Source organism: Trachypithecus francoisi, unplaced genomic scaffold (assembly GCF_009764315.1).
Source record: "Trachypithecus francoisi isolate TF-2019V2 unplaced genomic scaffold, Tfra_2.0 Lachesis_group17, whole genome shotgun sequence".
Taxonomy (NCBI): Eukaryota; Metazoa; Chordata; class Mammalia; order Primates; family Cercopithecidae; genus Trachypithecus; species Trachypithecus francoisi.
Genome location: NW_022681462.1, coordinates 40,119,336 through 40,141,487, shown reverse-complemented (window position 1 = coordinate 40,141,487; position 22,152 = coordinate 40,119,336). Strand labels below are relative to the sequence as shown.

Here is a 22,152-nt window from a genome sequence, read left to right as displayed (position 1 = left end):
CTGCAGCCTAGGCCCCTACAAAATTTTACTGATGCCTGACTAGTGGAGCCAAATCACAATGCTGTAGCCTGTGCACAAACCTTCCTGCTGCTTTGTAAGCAGCCTGAATTTTAAGAGAACTGGTTATATTGGGAGAAAGGAAGAAAGTTCCATTTGTTCTCTAATTGCTTGCTGAAAATTAACCAACAAAAGAAAGATTAATAAGAGAAAATGGAAACAAAATTAACTTAAAGTGCAGTGGGATATCATCCCAGGGTGATGACCTGATAAGTCAATGAAATCCAGGTGTTTATATTTCTTTTCTACGGAAGAGGGAATTGGGAAGTGTAGGCAACTGGGAGAGAATAGATGAGAATAGAAGTGCATCCTCAAGAGAACAGGTAAGCACCTGCCTGGTTAAAGTATCAACTTCCAGTCTCTTCTATTTTTGTTTCCTGTTTTATGTTAATCTTCCTGATAAAAATTCTCAGGAAGAATTTTCTTGAAAATATGTTTCCTTCTGAAAAATTTGGTTATAGGTAGATAAGGGATATTTAGGAAAAGTCTTTTTGTGCATTTGCTGTTTTCTAAATGCCGTGGGTTTTACATATCATCATACAAATTCAGCATAGCTTGAGATGTTATTTTCTGGATTCCTTTACTTGCAACCCACCTGCCAAGATGCTGTTCCAGAGAGATGCAGCTACAGACTGAAAAAGCAGTTGACCCCTGAACAACGTGGAGGTTGGGGCACTGAGCACTGGTGCAGATGAAAACCTGTGTAGAACTTTTGCATCCCTAACTTAAGTACTAATAGATTACTTTTGACTGGAAGCCTTAGTGATAAAATAGTTGATTAAACCCTTTTTTAGTTATACAATTGTAAACTCTATTTTTCCAATAAAGTATGCTAAAGAAAAAAATGTTATTAAGAAAACCATAAAAGTCAGAAAATATATTTACTACTTATAAAGTGCTTGCTCACAGGTAACACACACAGAAGAAAATATACATGAATCTGCAAATTTAAAACCCAAGTTATTCTAGGGTTAACTGTACCATGATGAATGTAGCAGTCCCCATTTGTAATCTAGGGCTTTCCCCTTTGTTGTACCTGTGTTCACTTCCAATGGCCGTATATTTGTCTAAGGTTCTTTATGTCCTTGGGCAGAGAGATCTGCTTGCCTGCCTTGCTAGCCAGATGGCCTGGAATGTGCATCTCTTAGGAAAGTGCTATGGTTTGACTATGTCCTCCAGTATCCATCTGTTGTAAAGTTAAATCTCAGTGTAATGGCATTGCCAGGTGGGGCCTATTGGGATGTGTTTAGGTCATGAGGGTGGAGCCCTCTAGAGGAATACATTAATGACACAATAAACAGAGCTTATGAGGCTGGAATCTTTTTCTCTCTTCTGTTCATCTGTCATATTAAGACAAGGCCTTTCTTTCTTTGAAGGAGTCATTACTCCAGCCATCATCTTGAAAGCAGAGAAAGCAGACCTTAAACTGCCCATGCCTTGATCTTAAATTTCCCATTCCCCAGAAGTGTGGAAAAATTCATTTCTGTTCTTTATGAATTACATGGTGACAAGGAACCTTTTATAGTAGCTTGAAATGGAACAAGAGGGACAGCTCACAATCAGTGAGGACAGGATGAGGTGTATACATACCCCGGCTTCATCATCTATCAGGTGGAACACCCCAGAGGAATTTAGTCCATGTTTCCACATGTGGTTGATCTTCATTTCTCTTGAGCCAGGTGGGTTGTTGATGTGTCTTTTACCATTCATATTCTGTTCCCTTCCTCATTTTCCTCCTTCCCAGTAAATTTGCTGCCTAAACAGGAATCCTCATTGCTGGTGGACCCAAACTAAGATAGTAAAACAAATCGTTCATCTTTTCTATGAGAGGTATTTCCCATCTTTATTCTTATCACTTCTCTCTCTTTGACATGTAGGAATATTCAGGAAGCGCTTAATTTTTTTAAACCAATCTATTTTACGTTGAATTTATGAGGTGATTTTTTGTTATTGTTGTTCTGTTGTTAAAACAAAAAGATAAGTTGTAATCCACCAACCAGCTGAAAAGTCTCCTCTCCTGGCAGAGATAACTTCAAAGAAAAAAGAAAAACTAGGTTAGGCCATGACAGGCAGGTGGGTTTAGATGTGCCTCATTATACTCTTCTCCCTTTGGAGTTCAGACACAACTGACCAGCATTACCATTACAACAGAGATCTTTAGACTGACAAAACAGATGCTTTGTAGCAATAAGATACCATACTCCAACATGACAGAGAATAGGCCCTGAAGAAAATCTAAATATTTTACTCTAAAGATTTTTCTTCATTGTATTCTGAAGTGGCCCTGCAAAGTTGCCTGTAGTGAGGGAATTTTCATTCTTGAGGAATCTCTTCCCCTTACTAAGTCTATTCCAAAGAATCTGACATTTTTTTCTTAACGTCTGATAGGCATCATTCACCATCTACTTTGCTACCCACAGGATTCTTCCACATGACAAGAACCATGGCTTCCATGCACCCTTATCTAAACTCAAGTATTTCTTTATGATGAATTCAACTCTTTAGGCAGAGCTTAACTCTTTCAACCAGTGGCCAGTCAGGAAACCTTTGAATCCATGTATGACCTGGAAGCCCCTGCTTCAAGATATCTCACCTTTCCAGGACAAACTAACATATATCTTCCATGTATTGATTTATGTCTTTCCTCGTAATTTCTGTCTTTCCAAAGTGTTTAAACCCAACGTGTAATCCTATCACCTTGGGCACATATTTGCAGGACATCCTAAGGCTGTATCACAGGCCATAAGCTTTACCTTTGGCAAAATAAACCTACAAATTGATTGAGACCTGTCTCAGATACTCTTCTGTTTACACGGGGTCACAAACTTAAAAATCCTCTAAAACTGTCTACACATCAATAAATCTACATTAGAGACAGTGGAGTGATCATACCTCAACAGTTACAGCTCACAATTTAAAGAAACCTGAGTCTAAGATTTGGTCCAGCTCTCTTGTTTCATAAAAATACTTTGCGATTTTTAAAATTTTACTTTGGAGAGGGACAATTTTGGGGAATATGTTAATGGCAGTGGAATGAATGATGTCCCCACCCCAAAAGATGTCCATGTCCTTGTCTCTGGAACCCAAATGTTATAGGAGTTATTAAGGAATTATTATAGGCAGATAGAGAGGAAAAGGGGTACTGGGGAAGGTTTTCCTTCTTTAAAGCAGCTCCAGAAAATTTTCTTGTCTAGCAGGAAAACCCTGGCTCCTAGGGCCAGGTTGGCAAGCTTTGATATGCAAATTCTGCCCATTAGAAACTGAGTCCAGCCAAACATGGCAATTCCCACCATCTTCTTCCTTGCTCCCACGTATGCCTGGCAACATGGCTGTCCCCACATGTCCCCATGTGTATAGAATATTTTGGCACCCTGCGTTTGCATATTAAAAGACTATGGTGAGAAGACCAGTTACATTGCAGGCTACATGAATGACATGCCTGGTCAAACCAATCCCCAGAGTCCTTTGCAAATCAGACATCATTTCCTCCAGCCTCCTCATATGGAAGCCTCTTTTCTGCTGCACATGGAGTTTTCTCTTGGTTTGAATCCTGCCTTTCTCTGTCTCTGTATGGGGGAACTGGTTTCTTCTTCCTTCCTTCTTGCATATTAAACCTTTCTCTCCTTAAACCACTCCATCCACTCGTGTCTTTGTTGTTTTACCCAAATTGTCGTGAGATCAAGAACCCTGGTGTTCCTCCAGTCATCAGAGCCATATCATACAAATTCTACCTTACATAGCAAAAAGACAACTTGACAGATGTAAGTTAAGGACTTTGAAAATAAGAAACCTGGCTATCGAGATGAAACCAATATGACCACAAAGGTCCTTAAAAGAGAGGAGGACGCTCACAGTCAGAGAAGAGCTGGGACAATGGGGAGGGATGTGGTTTGAGGAAGGGAGGGGCCATGGAAGCAGAAATATGGGAGCACCTGGAAGATAAAAAGCAGAGAATACAGTTCTCTTCTCTGCAGCCTCCAGAAGTAATACAGACCTACTGACACCTTAACATTGACTCAGTGAGACTTCTGATCTCTAGAATTACAGGGTAATACATTTATGTTGTGTGAAGTCAATAAGACTGTGGCGATTTAAACAGCAGCATTGGAAACTAATGCAAGGGGAAGAGATGTCTTTCACCTCACTGAGCGCATGGTTGTCCTCTGTTCTTGGAAATATTTCCACCTTGTTTCTGGTGTCAGTTTTGTCAAGAGACAGAGAAAATTTTTCTGAGAGAAGAGCTAGCACAAGAATTCTTTTTAGTTAGAAAATGTCTTGGGTAAAATTGATGATTATTTCCTATACCATCTGGGTATCACAGAGTTTAGGAGTCAGATCTTACAGCACATGATAGGAGTAAGAGGGTTTTGTTTGTTGGTTTGTTTTCGTATTAGGAGGGAAAATTAGATTTTCAGGACACAGTCTGTGAGGGACAGACTGAGTCAGAGCTATTGTAAGAGAAAGAGGAGATGTGGAAGGAGTCAGGGCAATGAAACATGTGTCCCTGCTCCCAAATCAAAAATAAAGTCATTGATTTTAGAAGGTGAAGCAAACCTCTTCACCTTCCATCTTCTTAGGAAGGATTGAATTTTTCCCCAAGTCCCTGCCCCTCCTTCACTCCCCTGACATTGCATTGTGGAGCTAATCACATGTGCCCTTAATCCCTGCTCCTGTCCCAGGCTGGGAGAGGCTCACTGTCCTTACCATACCCAGCAGGATAAAGCTGGTGCCCTAGACACCAAAGGAGAAGAAGATGGCTTCTGTGCAGGCGATAAAGGCTTTACCATCTGTTACATTTAACTATTATTCTAAGTAAAGTTGTGTGGAGAGGAGTGAACATATGGGCAACTTTACCTGGTGGGCTTGGAAGAGGCCAGGCTCTGAGAATGACAATGAATTCACATTTCTAATTTTCCAGGTGGCAAATGCTAGCTTTTACAATTATGGAGTTGTGGACTTTGAGTTTAAGAATAAGACAGACTTGGCCGGGCGCGGTGGCTCAAGCCTGTAATCCCAGCACTTTGGGAGGCCGAGACGGGCGGATCACGAGGTCAGGAGATCGAGACCGTCCTGGCTAACATGGTGAAACCCCGTCTCTACTAAAAAATACAAAAAACTAGCTGGGCGAGGTGGCGGGCGCCTGTAGTCCCAGCTACTCGGGAGGCTGAGGCAGGAGAATGGCATAAGCCCAGGAGGCGGAGCTTGCAGTGAGCTGAGATCCGGCCACTGCACTCCAGCCTGGGCGACAGAGCCAGACTCCGTCTCAAAAAAAAAAAAAAAAAAGAATAAGACAGACTTTCAGGTACTGCAATAAATGAGAAGACATTTGGAATAGGGTCCTTAGCCCAGGGCTAAGGTCAGGCTAGAAGTCCCTGAGAGCTGCCAGGTGCTGGCACTGAGCTGTGGAGGAAGCATCTGCTCTCCTGAGTCACAGGGCTGAGGACCTGGGAGGAACCACAGGCCCTGTCCACAGGGCTGCCCTGCAGTGGCTTGAGGGAAGGAAACTGCTCACAAATTCACAGGTGCTTCTTTAAGCATATATCCCACAGTCTGGGAAGAGTGAAAGTCTCAGGACCCAGACCTCAGGACTGGTTCTGGATTCCTGGGATGGGTGCTGTCAGCTGTGCCCTCCCTGGTCCTGAATGACTGGGACCCTGTTGGAGCCAAAGAGGGACGGTTAGCAAATGTCCTCAAAGTCTTTACTTAGCCTGACTGTGTTCTGCTTGGAAAGAAAAGGACCGCATACTACACAAATAAACATAAAGTTATGTGTGTATGTAATATGAATATCTAATATAAACTTAACATATTGAATACATATAATCCTTTAGAAATAAGTTATATTTCTATATTTGTATATACTATGTATCTGTTTATGAAAAAATATGTGATATATGTCTATATATAAAGAGAACTTTGATTGCTAGTATGAGGTATAGTTTTAAACTTTAATAAATTGAACGTGAACATTGAAAATGAACACCAGGTGCAACACCTGATAGCCCCTTTCTTACCACAGTCCCTGAGAGTGATAAAGCTCAGGATCCTCTTCCATGTTCCCCTGGGCTGAGAGCAGAGAGCTGCTCATTGCTGAGGATGATGAGTGACCTGATGTGGGGTGTGTGGAATCACAGAGCAGCAGATGCCCAGGAGATGGATAGTGAGTCTGGGCCCTGAATGGAGGGAAGTTTTTTCACCAGAGCTCAGCATAGACAAGTCCTCTTCTGATCATTTCCACCAAAGAAAGCAGCACATGTGGCTCAAAGGCTGCATGGTCACAGGATGAAGACCCTCCAAGGCTCATTTCCAACTTCTCCTCTGGCTGGGGTGATGTGGGATCTCTCTGCCCAGCTTTCATGGCTCACCAGCTGCTGGGACTCTGTTGACAATGGTCTATGTCTATTTCATGCACAAGCTTCTCAATATTTGACATTTTACTTTCTGGTCTCCAGTAACTACAACTTGCCAACTATGACCCTTCCACAGAGATTCATGGAGTAGGGCCACACCCATGGGTTCAGCAATGTGCCGGGCCATGCACATAAGAGAAACAAGGCATGGCCCACCGAGGTATGAAGTGAGGATGAATTTGCATCATGAATTCAGAGTAGGAGGTGGGAGAAAACATCCTGACATGCTCCAGGCAGTGATGCCCACAAGATACACTAGAGGTGTCCATAAAGGACGTGGGAAGAGGATGTGAAGCAAAGAGGGGACGTGAATTCAGAGGTGTCCCCCAGCCTGTTTCCCTCAGAAGATTTCAGATCCTTAGCAGCTCCTGTGCAGAGCCATTGCTAGGGAAGATTTCTGCCTGACAGGGGACAGGAGGAGGGAGCACCTACCTCTGAAGGTATCTTGGTTGCTGATGGCCAGAGTGACATCTGTTCAGGCCCATTGCCCCTGACCCAGGAAGGGATCATGTCCAGCGGGGCAGCAGGAGCCAGCGGGAGCTCAGAGTAAGGCCTGGTTTACACTGGTGCCAGACTAGGATGCTGTTCATAGTCCAGCCAGCCTTGCAGGTGACAGTGACCCTCTCACTTGGGACACAGGGAGGGGGCTGGAGATGGCATCCACACAACATGCTGACTATTATCCAAGTGGGAACCAAACATGCAGATCCCCAGATATTAATACGAAGTAAGCAGTTCATTCAATTTGATGCAATTCTGATCAGAAAGAGAAAAAGCAGGCTAACAACTTCATCATCAAAGAAATGTTCATGTTTAATACAAACCATCTGAGGATGAAGCCCCAGTCCCCCTTCCTCACCAGGCAGCCAGAACAGAAGGTGGAAGAGAAGAAAAGATGGGTCCAAAGTCCACAAGTTGCCTCCTGAGGCTGATCCTGCTCAGAGAATGTAGGGGCAGTAGATTGTCTGCTGGGACTGCCACACCAAAATTCCCTGGGCTGGATGGCTTAAAGGAAGGACACTTACTTCTAACAGTTTGGAAGGCTGGGAAGTCCAAGATAAAGATCCAGAAAGATCTGCTTTCTGCTGAGGACCCTCCCTCTGATTTTCAGATGCCACCTTCTGTCCATGTCCTCACATGGCCTTTCCTCACTGCATGCATGGAGGCTGGGGGTGGAGGAGAGCTGAATGGGGTCTCTTTTTATAAAGACACTAATCTTGTTGAATCAGGGCCCCACTCTTATCATCTCCTTTAACCCCAATTACCACCTTATATGCTTTATCTTCAAATGCAGCTATACTGGAGGTTAGAGATTCAAGATAAGAATTTCCAAAGCACAATTTGCTCCATAGTAGGTGGACTTTGGGGACACAGCCAAGGCAGGCATGAAGGCAAGGCTGGGCTTCTAGTCTCAGAGCACAGAGCACAGAAGTGGTTCCCACAACTCAGGACACTGGCAGCTCCTCCCAGGTACTCTAGGTAACACAGAGACCACATTCCAGCCTTAGGGGCTATTGATAATGAAACATTATCACTCCTAAGCTCTCCCAGTATTTCTATGATCACGCTTAGATCTTAGGGTTATTATGGGGTTTGTCTACCATCTAGTGTCAGGATTGTGGCTTAGCATCTTATATAGAATTACAGATGCTGAGTCCCAGTGAGTCTTGACTGTGAGTCTTTTCATGGATATTAATGAAGGGGATCTCAGGCCAGATTCATCCATCACTAGGCCAGATTCACAAAATAATTTCTCTTGTCAGTAAACTAGTTACATAGTTGAGGACAAAAGATATTCAGAAAAGTTATTTGTCAGAAAAATATTATGAGCTAGATTCTATGACCCATATGAGATGTCAAAGGTTTTGGAAGAGATGATGGGCCACGAGGAATCCCACAGGACCTAATGGCAGGAGTGGGAATGGGAAGCACAAGGTACTGTTCTGGAACTGTCATCCCAGTCTCCTTCCTCCCATGCAACAAACCCTTTCAGAGCAGCTCTGAGGACCACTACAGCTAAAGAGGTGAAAGGGGGATCCTTCAGATGCCCCATTGTCTGCAGTCATTGAGCCTGTGTCAGGATCACCTCTACTTGTATTTCTAGGATACCTGAGGTGTTTATCCAGGTACAGCAGGCAGTGTTGGGTGTTGGTAATTACATGGAACATCCATTGTGTTCCACGAGAACGTGCCCATTGTCATGTTGATTGTGCAGTGAGGTTGTTTCTTGGTCAAAGTGAAGTCTCATGGAATATTCAAAAACATGACATAAATTCCTCTCGAAGGTGGCCATAGTAGCCCCAGCATCTAATTGTGTGACATATATTTAGGTGTCCAAGAAGCAAACTATTGTCATAGTCCTTTTCCCTGCACAGGGGATCCTTTAATAGTTCAGTCACTCAGTTGCTATTTTCCTGACCAGGTAGCTGGATTGTTGACAATGGCCCATGATTTAGTGGAAATGGAGTAAAATACAGCGTAAGGGGGCAGCCTGCATGGCTACTATCATTGCATGTAGTTTGGCCCATTGGGCAGGATGTCCATGTTAGTGTCAGTCAAAAGATGCCATTCCCTGGCTGGATGGTGGTCACACCTAGCGGACCCACTGGTGTCTTTTTTACAATCATCAGGACCCCCCATACCATACCGACACAGACATGTCTCTGAATCTTTGGCTCATTGTGGCCAAAGGAGAAGCTAAATTGTCCCCTATGGCCATTTGTTCCCTTTTAGGAAGCTTGGCATTTGTTTATGGACATTCATTCCTTTGCACATGGATCCTATGGGAACTGGGTTAGGGTGAATTCTGACTGCATCATTTCCATTTAATAATTTGGATCTGTTGGGCCTGTCCAGCTTTATTGATTGTGTTTGTAGGCACCAAAGTGAGAATAGGTAGTTAAGGTAGTGGTGTCATGCCTGATGCTCTAGCTCTCAGACACTCAGACCCTATCAGTTTCCTACAGTAAGCAAGGAGTGGTCTTTCAAAAGAGGCACTCCTGGTGTCTGCTGTTGCCACAGGCTTCAGTCAGCATGCATAGAAATGGTGGACACCTGTATTTCCATCAAGGAAGCAGGCTCTAAAGGTTTTAAAGAATTGCCTCAGTCATGCCTTGTTGAACAGATTCCACGGGTACCTTTGCAAAGGGCCTCGTTCAAGGATGGCAACTTTCTTCGTGATTTTGACTAATGTGACCAAAAGAACACCCAGGTAAGGTTTCTACAGTCCCCAGTACCCAAAAATACCTAGTATCTTCTGGGTCTCCTTCTTATTAGTGGATGCCACCAGGACCAAAAACAATTAACTATACCTGGGATACCTCCTCGGTTTCCTTTTCAGGTCGCCTTGGCATTCATCCTTCAACAGTCCATCGTTGGTCTGCCAAAGTGGGTCGTTCCATTGTGACACCAGGCTTTGTGACATTTTAATCTTTTTGTAGCGACTATTAAATTAACTAGGTAGTGTTCCAATATCCATTGAATATGCAGTCCTGCTTTTGCTGAATAAGGTTCTGGGGCTTGGGAAGCTTAGGTATCAGGCAGGAGTGGATATGCCCCACTGTCATGCCTTGAATACTTATCTATGAGTGGGGATAGCCCCTTAGGCAGCAGTGATGTTCTGTGGCACAGTAGCAAAATGTCAGTACCTCTATTGCACTCTGCAGTGAGAACCATGGTCACCAGCACCCAACATGGCCCAAAGGGAATGGTCCATGTGCAGATCAAGACATGAGCACATACTCACCACGGGGTCCTCATTTGTCCTGACACCTTCTGATGTCATCAGTTTAATTTCTTCTGACAGGACCTGGAAATATTGTCAGGTGGATTACAGCATATAAAAATCCCAGAGAAGTCTGAATTCCCTTTTTTCACCTTTCACCTTGAGAGGAAAATAGGGCCAGTGGCCTCTGGTGGAGACCTTGGCCCTATTCCTAACTGTGCTATTCAGACAAAGACATTTGGTCTGTAATGTGGCTTAACCAAACAGTTACACCAACCAGGATGCACAAAACTTCACTGGCCTTTTTCCATGTCTCTTTTATAGAGAGTGAGCCTCCGTTTCTGTGAAGGCCCTTTTTGTTGATTTTGGTTCCTTCCTAGATGCTTCAGGGACCACTGAGAGTATCTTTCTTGTTTCATTTTGGGTGACTCAGGGTCCATCTGATTACCCATGTCCTGAGCTCTCTGGCCCTAGGAATGAGCAGTCATACAACTGTCTCACCACTAGAGAACTGTGTACCCCATTCCTATTTCCACATTCTTTTCTCTCTGTCTCAATTCAGTAAGCCAGCTGATCCTTATTAATGGGAGGAGGACAAATGTCCCATTTATCCTCCCTCCTCATTAAACATCCATCTGTATGTCCAGCCCTGGCATCCCCAGGCTGATGTCTCTGTCCCGGGCCAGATACTGGAGAGTATTTTTCCTCTAACTTCACCAATAAGCCATGGTTCTCTCAGATCAAACCTTCTCACTGCACCAATTTTGCCAAGAAAGTTTGCTGTGCACAGGTCACCAACTTACCCAAATCTAGTGAGACAGAACACCCATGCACAACCAGTTACATAAAGTGAATTATTACTTACAGAGAGTCAGCATGAGAGAGCACAAAACTGCCTGGGCCTGATTGACTCTAGACCATGCATACCCCACAAGGACTGCAGCTAAGGGGCCCTGGAATGCAGCCCACCCTCGGTTTTATGTCTTGGAATCACATGACACACTGACCTAGTGTTGAAGGAATTACTGTTTCCAGTAGGGACAGAAACAGAGCCCAGGCTATATTGGCCAATCTTGCCCTATCTCAGAATATTACATTTCCAGAACATTCTACAGTTATTCCTGAAAACTACTAGCAAGAAAGGGAAGGAGACTGAGTTGATTCATGACTAAATGGAAACTGTTCTGCAAATACCAAAGTGAAATCATAACTCAGTATTTTTGTGACTGAGTTATTTTACTTAGTGTAATGTCCTCTAGTTTCATGCATGTTGTAGCATGTGTCAGAATTTCCCTCAATAATATCCTATTGTATGCATATACCACATTTGGATTACCAGTTCTCTCCTTTGTGAAGATGTGAGTTGCTTCTACTTTTTGGCTATTATGAATAATTCGGTTCTGAATATGGGTAGACTAACATCTTCTCAAGTTAATGTCTTTAATTAATTGGGTATATGTCCAAAAGTGTAATGGCTGAGTTATATCGTATTTCTATTTTTAATTCTTTGAGGAATCGCCATATGGTTTCCCACAGAAGGTGAGCCATTTACATCACCACGACAGTGTCCGCAGTAGTTCCAAATACCTATATTCTTATCAAGGCTGGTCAGTCTCTGTTGGGGAAAAAAAAAAAAAAAAAAACTCCTAATAGGTGTCAAGTGGGGTTTCTTTTTATTTTTCTAAGGATTAATAATATTGAACATCTTTTTCTATGCTAGTTATCTAATTATCTCTAAATAGTCTTCTTTAGGGAAATGTCTATTCATGTACTTTTTATTTTTATTGTTGACAGGTAGGACCTATGTTTGTACAATAGATATTATTAACCCCCATCAGATATATGATTCACAAATATTTTCTTCTATTCCACATGTTGCAATTTCCCGGGGTTGATTTTGTATTTTGATGCACATTTTAAATTTTTATGTAGTCCAATTTATTATTTTTCTTTTGACTGTATGTTGGTGTTAAAAGTGTCAGTGTTTAAATGTCTATAAATACTGACTTACTATACTGAGGAGGTCACACTAGGCCATCTCTCTGATGGTGGAGCTAAGAATTTTACACTCTTCCATTTTGTACCAGGGGACAGTGCAGATACATGAGAACCCAGTGGTTTTGCCGAGCTTATTTGTCTTGCATTTTTGGTGACATGGATTGTTCACGTTGGCTTCCTCTGGCAGGTCCACCTGGAAAGCATTATATTTAGCGAGAAAAAAGGAGGGAGTGAATGATGGCCCTGTGGACTGTGTATATTCTCTGTTGGAAATGTCAAATCCATGACGCATAAAGGGATTTACTAGAGATATTAAATTCCTTACAAATTGTTGAAAGGCCATAAGGAACAGGCTCCAGGCAAAGACACTAGAACAATTCCAAGAATGGTACTTGGAGCGCAGGCTGGGGAGGAGCTCCTGCTGCCTGAAACTCCACATTTGAGCTGTCTCCTGCAGAAAAGAAAGCAGCACTTCTTACCAATGTCCCCAGAAGGACAGCAGTTCTGCTATCCACTGCTAGAGACCTGACCCCTTTCTCTGCAGCCCTGCCTGTGTTGATTACATCTTCATTTCAGTCTCATGTAGATTCATCTGTTTTCATGGGTACAAGGGTTATTTCTGCCCAAGTGCATCCTGTGTCTTTATATTATAAATACACATCTTCCTACACTTCAATTTCCAGGCATTACTAGTATCAACTGCAGCATGCTACAACCTAACATAAAGATTTTCTTTACAAAGAACATCATGGTACCCACATAACATTGTCCTCCCCAAAATGTGGGGAAACTCCAATCTATTCAGCCCAATGCCATCTAAGAAAAAATGTTCTTGTCTCATGAGCCATTAATTTGTTTACTTATTATTTAATTTGTGGTCTAAATTGTAAAGGTGGCTAAAAATAGCACTTTGATTTTTTCTAAAGAAAGGGTGTATAGAAAAGATTAAATTATTTAACACACATATATGAATGATTCATTTCATTATTGTCAACAGCTTCTTTCATATTTATTTTATTCTCTATAGTTTCTAGCAATACTTTTTCTATGGTAGCATCTGGAAAGGCTACTCTTCATGTCCTTGGCTTCCTAAGACCCAGATGTGGTGAAGAATGCCCATTAGCTGTGTTACTACACCATGGTTTATAATTGAGATGAGGGAGGGAAAGTGCCTGATCTCACTCAAATGTGCTCATTTTCCTGAACTGGATCACAGCCAGGCAGCACAGTCCTGTGGGCACTTGCCACATTTCTATCACTATATCTTCACTTGCCACATTTCTATCAACATGAGTGTGTCTTCCTTCACTGTGGAAAACACAGGGTGGGCAGGGCCAAGGAATATCAAAAGGAGTACTTGGAGTTGCCTGAGCTTCCACTCTGGTTTCCCCAAATGTTTTCGATCCATTTAATTTATGATAATAAACACCTTTCTGCCTAACCAGACATAACTGCTTTTCTCAGATCCAAATGATTCAGTGATAAAACTATATAGAAAAATAAATACATTTTTCAACGTTTAAGCTGACCAGGAGGCTGTCCCTGGTGTTTACCCCTCCATATTCCACTATGCGTTTCATCTTCCCTTTGCCTCACTGGGGATCCAAGTGCAGATAATGCTTCATATGTCTGTGATCCCTAGAACTTCATCCTGATGACTTTAGAAATCTTCTCTGAGTTTTACCAGTAGAAATGACAATAAATACAAACATTCCAGAAGGTCCCCTAGAGTCCATATTTTCTGTACTTCCTCTCTAAAATATGTAAACTCAATTATGTTTACTCTTGCTTTATATAGACTCGATCTATGGCCCCAGCACACACTCTAAAACCCTTTGTAGACAATTTGTCCTGTATTGTATTAAGTCTAAATGGTCACATGCTTATCATATCATTTCTTCCAATTTAATGGAATAATTGTTATGTCAACTCTTTGGATTAAGAACCATCAACCAGGTCAGCGTCGTGGCTCACATGTGTAATCCCAGCTCTTTGGGAGGCAGAGGTGGGCGGATCATGAGATCAAGAGATCGAGCCCATCCTAGTCCATATGGTAAAACCATGTCTCTACTAAACATACAAGAATTAGCTGGGTGTGATGGCGTACACCTGTAGTGACAGCTACTTGGTAGGCTGAGGCAGGAGAAAAGCTTGAACCCGGGAGGCAAAGATTGAAATGAGCCGAGATGGTGCTAATACTCTCCAGGCTGGCAGCAGAGCAAGACTCCATCTTAAAAAAAAAAAAAAAAAAAAAAAAAAAAAAAGAACCGTCAACCGTCAACCAGAAAACCACAGCCCTGAGAAAATAGAAATCGAGTATTTCAAGATGTTCAGTTGGCATAACAATGATGAGTCTACAGCTCATTTTCAAGATAAAAATATTCTGTTTATGAGAGTAAAAGCACCAATCCCTGTGAGTGTTTCAGAGCCTCCACCACTTCTGAAGGCATAGCAATTCAACAGCACAAGGGTTTGTGTGCCAGCTTCGCTTGACTAATAATGAGTTTTTCCTTGTCTATAGGGAAAGCTGCACCTGTGCACATGACAAGAGCATGAGCTACACTTCGCTTCACTTATTTTTTGAGGTAAACAGCTTGCTTGATCCAAATCCATATTATGAATGAATTTCCTGACACTGATAAAAGCACTTGGAAAATCCTCAAGGAATATTTTATACAGAAACATAACCGAAAAGAAAGGCAAATTCATATGTAGGAAAATAACCACTGCCCTCCTCATGTTACATGAGGTCCACTAGAATCACCTGATACCAGCTGTTAGTCTCAGCCCTGATGTGTCATACAATGTTAAGGGTTCTTCTTGGCAAATTAGGTATTTATAAGAGCCAGTAGCCCTGTAAGTCTCAGTTAGTTGCAACTCATATTATTGAGTCCCCACTGGGACCTCCACAACGTTGGTTCATGATACTCCCTGAGAAAGCTGGGAAAGGTGACTGACTGAAGTCCAAGTGTTGGATCATCCTCATTATTAAAAGCCCCTGCTTACTAATGGCATTTCAATTAATATTCAGTTGGAAAGCATTTTCTTTGATTATGGCTCATTTTTAAATGTCTAGTCATAGCTCATCCAGAATGGCTTTGTCTGCAATCATCCTGTTGCATTTGTTTTGAGGTCTGATGATCTGTGAAAACCAACAGCCAATATTATTAAATTGCTGTTCTCTTGGCACTGTGATCATCAGATGTAATCCTTGCAATTTACCGACTGTTATGGTTTTTACATTTCCAGGGCTTCCCTGACAATGGCACTGATGTGACTCCATCCAGCATCCATTGTTGTGAGAACTCTATTTGGCATATCATCGTTGTGAACATGAGCAAAATGGAGACTTTCATAGGATGCAATGGTTAACATTCAATATTAGTCAGAATTTGTTATAGTCCTAACCTGGGAACTCTACTTGGTTGGAAAAATATTATAGGTAATGACAAGCATTTGGTAGAGTTTTAAATTAAAGAATACAAAGAAATTTTCTTAGCAAGAGCATCAACTATATGTGGTGCACAATGCCATTTTTGTATGGAACGTAACAAAGATTTTTTAAATGTATATGAATACTATATATATTTGTAGCCAATATTTTATCAAATAAATGTATTTTCACTTCTATGTATATTATATACATATATGCACATTTTTCCATAAAGTAAATTTTAATTTTTTATACTGAAATACTAATTAGTTTTAATTTTGACTTCTATTTTCCCTTAATAACTTCATAATTTCATTACTAAATGTTCACATTTTTACCACCAACTTAAGAAAAATATATTTGTGTATATATAGGTAGAGGTATAAATACTGTATTAAGAAGCTTTCATGCATTAATGATTGGTAACTGGTTAAATACACAACTCAGTGGGTGATAACAGGAAACATTTGTTTTCATGTACATAGATGTTCATGTTCCCAATCATCTGGCTGATCAAGGAAGGGCTCAGCTGAGTGGTTTCTCTGAAGGGCACTGAGCTTGCCTTCAGTCTATAGATATCAATTTTCTGAGGACAAGGCTGAACAGCAGCAAGTACACATGACACAAGATTCTTGTGGCAGGTCTCAGGAGTCAAAAACATCCCAAACCAAACTGCACAGTTGAATTTAAGCCCAATAATTTCTAACTTGGTTTCACACATTTTAAATATATTCCTTTACTTTAGTGAGTACAAATTTTCAAGAAAATGTTAACTCCATTTAATTAAAAAGGTGTTTGATCATTCCATGGACAAATAATTATGCTTTCAACCTTTACAACGTTGAAAATATTTGAAAACGTAAATTTGCATGAAGAGGAAAATAAAGCTGGATGTGTTTTCAACATGTGGCTTTAAATATATTTTTTTAATGGCCTCATTGGGGAAGAAAACATTTTAACTTATATAATGTCCCTTTTTGTCTCTCTCTTGTCCTATAGAGTTGCCCAATAAGAGGTCCTCCCATGAGATTTGAAAGTCAGAAAAGGATGACTCAATATTTCCACTGGTACTTAAGACAGACATAGGGACAGAGGTTAGGACTGGAGAAACATCTGGAAAGATGCTATAGGAAGCTGTCAGCATCAGCACATCCACCCTTACACTTCCACACAGGATTGAGGACCACGTGGTTAGAAAGCCCATAATTAGGGGCAGATGCATTCTATTTTCTGAGGGAGCACCAGAGAATCCTGCTTCTAATATCTTCTTCATGACTACTATACCCTGGGCTTTGAAAGGTTGTAGTGGGAAAGTTAATCATAGGAATTGGGTAATTCTTGTCATAGCCAACAGAGCCAAGAAACCAGGAGGAAAGGCACTCAGGGTGCAGAATGTTGTTTCTAGAATGCAATTGAAATAGGCCGTATTATACCATGGAACCAATGTTTATGGATTTTTGAATAAATGTAGAAATTGACCCCCACCCCAGTCTTAAAAATCAAGATAGTTAGATTTGCCTTATCTGAGTTCTTTTTTCAAAAAGCCAACCATCAGGCCTCCAGATACCATCAAGGAGCTGAAACTTACATATCACTGAATAAGGACAGTGAGATCCTTAGCCCATTATGATTGACTAACTGACCTCCTGCTTCCTGTTGACCAAATTATCTTTCTTACCCCTTCCTATTTCCTGTTTTCCCACATTTCTTCCCTGCTCTATAAACCTCTAACTTTAGTTTCTCCCAGACATACATTTATGAATGGTGTCCCATCTCCTTGGCTGCAGCACCTGATTAAAGCCTGTTCTTGGCAATACTTGTCTTAATGACTGGCTTTCTGTGTGCTGAGCAGCAGGATCTACACCAAATCCCTGGCATTTCAATAACAAAGTTCTCTGCAAGCTTCACTGCTCTGGCTTATTGTAACCTGAAATCAAATTTACCCACAACTTCTGAGATGATTTGATATTATTCTAGGATTCACTTTGTCCACCACCGCTTACCAGTCTGAGCTTGCCAGCTCCCAACCCTTCCTTGTGCCAATGAACTTTCTCAAAGAGCAATAGGTAATATTTTCCCTTTTTCATAAAATGCTAACATTCTCGTGTTCTTCCACCATACTGAAGACCATTGAGTTTTCCTGTATGTCCCGTATGGCAAATACTTCTTTGCAAGCAAAACATTAAATTTAGAGATTCATCTCTCCATTTTATTTAGACTTCAGTAGTTTAGACTCTAATTCTCTGTATTAAGACAATTCCTGCTTAGAATATCTATAGTGGCTTCTTCTGTGTTATTTGAATTCCAAACGAAGCGATAAACTAGACTCCTCAGGTGTCATGATCTCTGTCTGTATTAAATCAGGAGAGGCATTGCTATATCTATGCAGCTGGGGCTGAGAAAGGAAAAGGAATTGGGATGCAGAGGTGACTTCATGTACCTCTCTACCAATACCAGCAGAGTGTGGCTGCATCTGAGGAACACTCTCAGCCGATGGAGGCATCGGGAGGAGCAGCTGGGGCAGCCCAGCCTCACACATCTGCTTCTCTGGGGGTTTATGATCGGGTGTGTAACACTGTGGGAGGGGCACTGTTATACTGTAGACAGTAATAAGTTGCAAAATCTTCAGGCTGCAGGTTGCTGATGGTGAGACTGAAATCTGTCCCAGATCCACTGCCACTGAACCTTGATGGGACCCCACTTTCCAAATTGGATGCATAATAAATCAGGGGCTTTGGGGCTTTCCCTCGTTTCTGCTGATACCAGGCTAACCAGCTGCTAATGCCCTGACTCGCCCGACAAGTGATGGTGACTCTGTCTCCTACAGATGCAGACAGGGAGGATGGAGACTGGGTCATCTGGATGTCACATTTGGCACCTGAGGTTGGAAACATAAAAACAAATGTCCAAATAATTAATCATGTAGTAAGAGAACTTCCCTAAAAAGGCCAGCAGTACGGAGCTTACTGGGTTAGGTAAACTTCTAATATCCCCTTCCTTACCTGGGAACCAGAGCAGCAGGAGCCCTAGGAGCTGAACGGGGACGCTCATGTCCAAGCTGTGTCCTGACTGGGTCTGACTCCTGCACGAAGCATGTCCAGCCAATTAAGAAGTCTTCAGGGCAGGAGGATGTATTCTGGGAACATGCAAATGAGCAAGGGACAGGGCAGGCTGGGCACAGCTGCAGGGCTGGTTCATCTCAGTAACTCAGCACCAGCTCAGTGTCCCAGGTGTTCCAGGTAAGACAAGGGTAGCACAAATTTGTCTGAAGAGAATGTGTTTCTACTGGGGACTACTTTGTTATGAGAAACCTTTTTTCAGGGTTTTTTTTTTTTTTTGAAAATTGGAAATATTTCTCAGGAGCCGATGGAGTAATGTATTTCATTAGTGTGTGGGGATTATTTAGGAAAATATTCTTGCTTGTAGGAAACATGTAGTAAAACGTTAGATGGTAGGATTCTTAGGTCTTCAAAAGACTCTCATATGATCCCAGTTAGTGTAGGGGATAAGTGAGCTATACTTGCAAAATTTCTGTGAGTTTAACATTGTTGATTTCTAAAAACATTAAAAATAAAATTTATTGACATGACATATATATATATATATATATATATATATTTGTAAGTATTAGGTAATGGTGTTATGCCATTATTCTTACCAGTTTAAGATCAAGCAATTTACTTCAGATACACTAAGTTGATACCATGTTTCCTCAATGCATGCAGTGCTCACAGATCCACCATTATCAAGAGCTACAGGTCTCTATAATAACTGGAGACTAAATGGGCTGCACCTTATTCTTGTTTTGGGCTCCTCCACAGTCTACCTTCTTTTCTGCCATTGAGTATTATTCCCCAAAGTTCTCCTCTTTTAGTGAGGGTGACTACTGCACAGACAGAAGATGTCCCTGCCATGCACCACCAATGCCACTTTCCTCTTTTACATTTTATCAGTGACTGGTGATATCATCCTGATGCAGACACAAGCCTCCCTGTTAACATCTTTAGGAAAGAGACACTCAATCTTGTATCAAGCAATTGCCTTTTGTACATGGAGAAATCAGCTGGATCCAGATGAAACCGGACACAGGTTTATATTCGTTATATCTCATCTCTCTAATGTGCCCAAAAATGTCCCCGTCTGGCTCAATAGCAGGGGAAGTGGATCCAACTATATCAGCATCAGTGGGCTGTAGCCTAGGGCTGTACAAAATTTTACTGATGCCTGACTAGGGGAGCCAAATCACAGTGCTGTAGCCTGTGCACAAACCTTTCTGCTGCATTTTAAGCAGCCTGAATTTTAAGGGAATTTGCTGATATTGTGAGAAAAGGAGAAAGCTCCATTTGTCCTCTAAATGTTTGCTGAAAATAAATTGACAAAATGAAGAATAATAAGAGAAAAGGCAAACAAAATTCATTTGAAGTGCAACAGGATATCACAGCAGGGTGATTACCCGGATAATTCAGTGAGATCCAGTTGTTTATATTTTCTTTCTAGGGAAGAGGGAATGGGGAAGTGTAGGCAACTTGGAGAGAATAGATGAGAATAGAAGTGCATCTTCAAAAGAACAGGTAACAGCCTGCCTGGATAAAGTATCAATTTCCAGTCTCTTCTATTTTTGATTCCTGCTTTGTGTTAATCTTCCCTGATATAAAAATTCTCAGGAAGAATTTTCTTGACAATTGGTTCCCGTCTGGAGAATCTGCTTTTAGGCAGATAACGGATATTTACAAAATGCCTTTTTGTGCATTTGCTGCTTTCTAAATGCCTTTGATTTTTCGTAATCATCATACCAATGCAGCATAGTTTGAGATGTTATTTCCTGGATTCCTTTGCTTGCAGCCACCTGCCAAGATGCTGTTCCAGAGAGATGCAGCTACAGACTGAAAGAGCAGCTGACCCCCGAACAATGTGGAGGTTGGGGCACTGAGCACTGGTGCAGTTGAAAACCTGTGTAGAACTTTTGCATTTCTAACTTAAGTACTAGTAGCTTACTTTTGACTGCCAGCCTTAGTGAGAAAATAGTTGATTAACACTGTGTTTAAGTTATTTATATTATATACTCTATTATTCCAATAAAGTATGCTAAAGAAAAAAATGTTACTAACAAAACTATAAAAATGAGAATATATATTTGCTACTTATTAATTGCATGCTCACAGGTGACACACAAAGAAGAAAATATAAGTGGATCTGCAAATTTCAAACCCAATTTATTCAAGTGTTAACTGGCCCAGGATGAATGTAGTAGTTCCCATCTGTAGTCTAGGGCTTTCCATTTGCTGTACTTCTGTTAACTTAGAATGGCAATATACATGTCTTATGTTCTTTACGATCTGGGCAGAGAACTCTGCCTGTATGCATTGCTGGCCAAACGGCCTGGAATGTGTATCCCTTAGAAAGTGCTATGATTCAACTCTGTCCTCCACAATCCATCTGTTGTAAAGTTAATTCTCAGTGTAATGGTATTGCCATGTGGGGCCTATTGGGATGTGCTTAGGTCATCAGCGTGGAGCCCTCCAGTGGAATACATTAATACCACTATAAACAGGGATTGTAAGGCTGGGATCTCTTTCTCTTTTTTCTGTTCCTCTGTCATGAAAACCATGGCCTTCCTTCCTTTGAAGGGCCCAAAACTCCTGGACTCATCTTGAACATGGAGAAAGCAGACCTTAATCTGCCCATGCCTTGATCTTAAATTTCTCATTCTCCAGAAGTGTGATAAAATAAATTTCTGTTCTTCATGAATTGCACAGTGACAAGGAATCTGTTATAGTAGCTTGAAATAGAACAAGAGAGACACCTGACAATCAGTGAGGACAGGATGAAGGGTATACATACCCCAGCTTCCTAATCTCCCAGGTGGAACAGCCCAGAGGAATTTAGTCCATGTTTCCACATGTGGTTGATCTTCAGTTTTCCTGAGTCAGGTGGGTTGTTGATGTGTCTTTTAGCATTCATCTTCTGTTCCCTTGCTCACTTTCCTCCTTTCCTCCCAGTGTAAATTTGCTGCTTAAACGGGAATCATCACTGCTGGTGGACCGAAACTGAGATAGTAAAAAAAAAAAAAAAAAAAAAAAAAAAAAAAAAATCATTATTTTTTGTATGAGGGGTATTAATCATCTCAAGTCTTATCATTTCTTTATCTTTGACATGTAAGAATATTCAGGAAACAATTTGTCTTTATCAATCTATTTTAGAATTGATGCAATTATTTTTTTTTCTGGGTGTTAAAGCCAAAAATTAAGTTGTAAGCCACCAAACAGCTGAATGGACTCCTCTCTTGGCAGAGAGAACTTCAGAAAAATCTGAAAAACTAGGTTAGGCCCTGACTGGCAGGTGGATTTAGATGTGCCTCATTATGCTCTCCTCCCTTTGGGGTTCAGACACAACTGACCAGCATTATCATTACAGCTGAGATCTTTGGACTGATAAAACAGATGCTTTGTAGCAATCAGATACCATACTCCAGCATGACAGATAATAGGCCCTGAAGAAAATCTAAATATTTTACCTTAAAATATTTCTTT

General features: G+C 41.4%; 2 long non-coding RNA genes and 2 gene segments (V, D, J or C); 2 read left to right on the top strand and 2 right to left on the bottom strand.

Moving 5' to 3' along the window:
- Positions 1–22,152, bottom strand: part of LOC117062889 — a 126,188-nt gene that overhangs the window by 12,529 nt on the left and 91,507 nt on the right.
- LOC117062916 lies at positions 307–15,735 on the top strand. Its single transcript, XR_004428622.1, has 3 exons — positions 307–380; positions 14,711–14,774; positions 15,439–15,735. It is a non-coding gene; the product is annotated as an uncharacterized LOC117062916 (long non-coding RNA).
- LOC117062905 lies at positions 18,163–18,701 on the bottom strand. The segment is given in 2 exon segments: positions 18,163–18,500; positions 18,625–18,701. Coding segments are annotated over 2 exon segments (372 nt in total).
- LOC117062915 overlaps positions 18,200–22,152 on the top strand; it is a 37,984-nt gene continuing 34,031 nt past the window's right edge. Inside the window, exon 1 of the long non-coding RNA XR_004428621.1 lies at positions 18,200–18,258. This is a non-coding gene — a long non-coding RNA (uncharacterized LOC117062915). The remainder of the gene's footprint in view (positions 18,259–22,152) is intronic.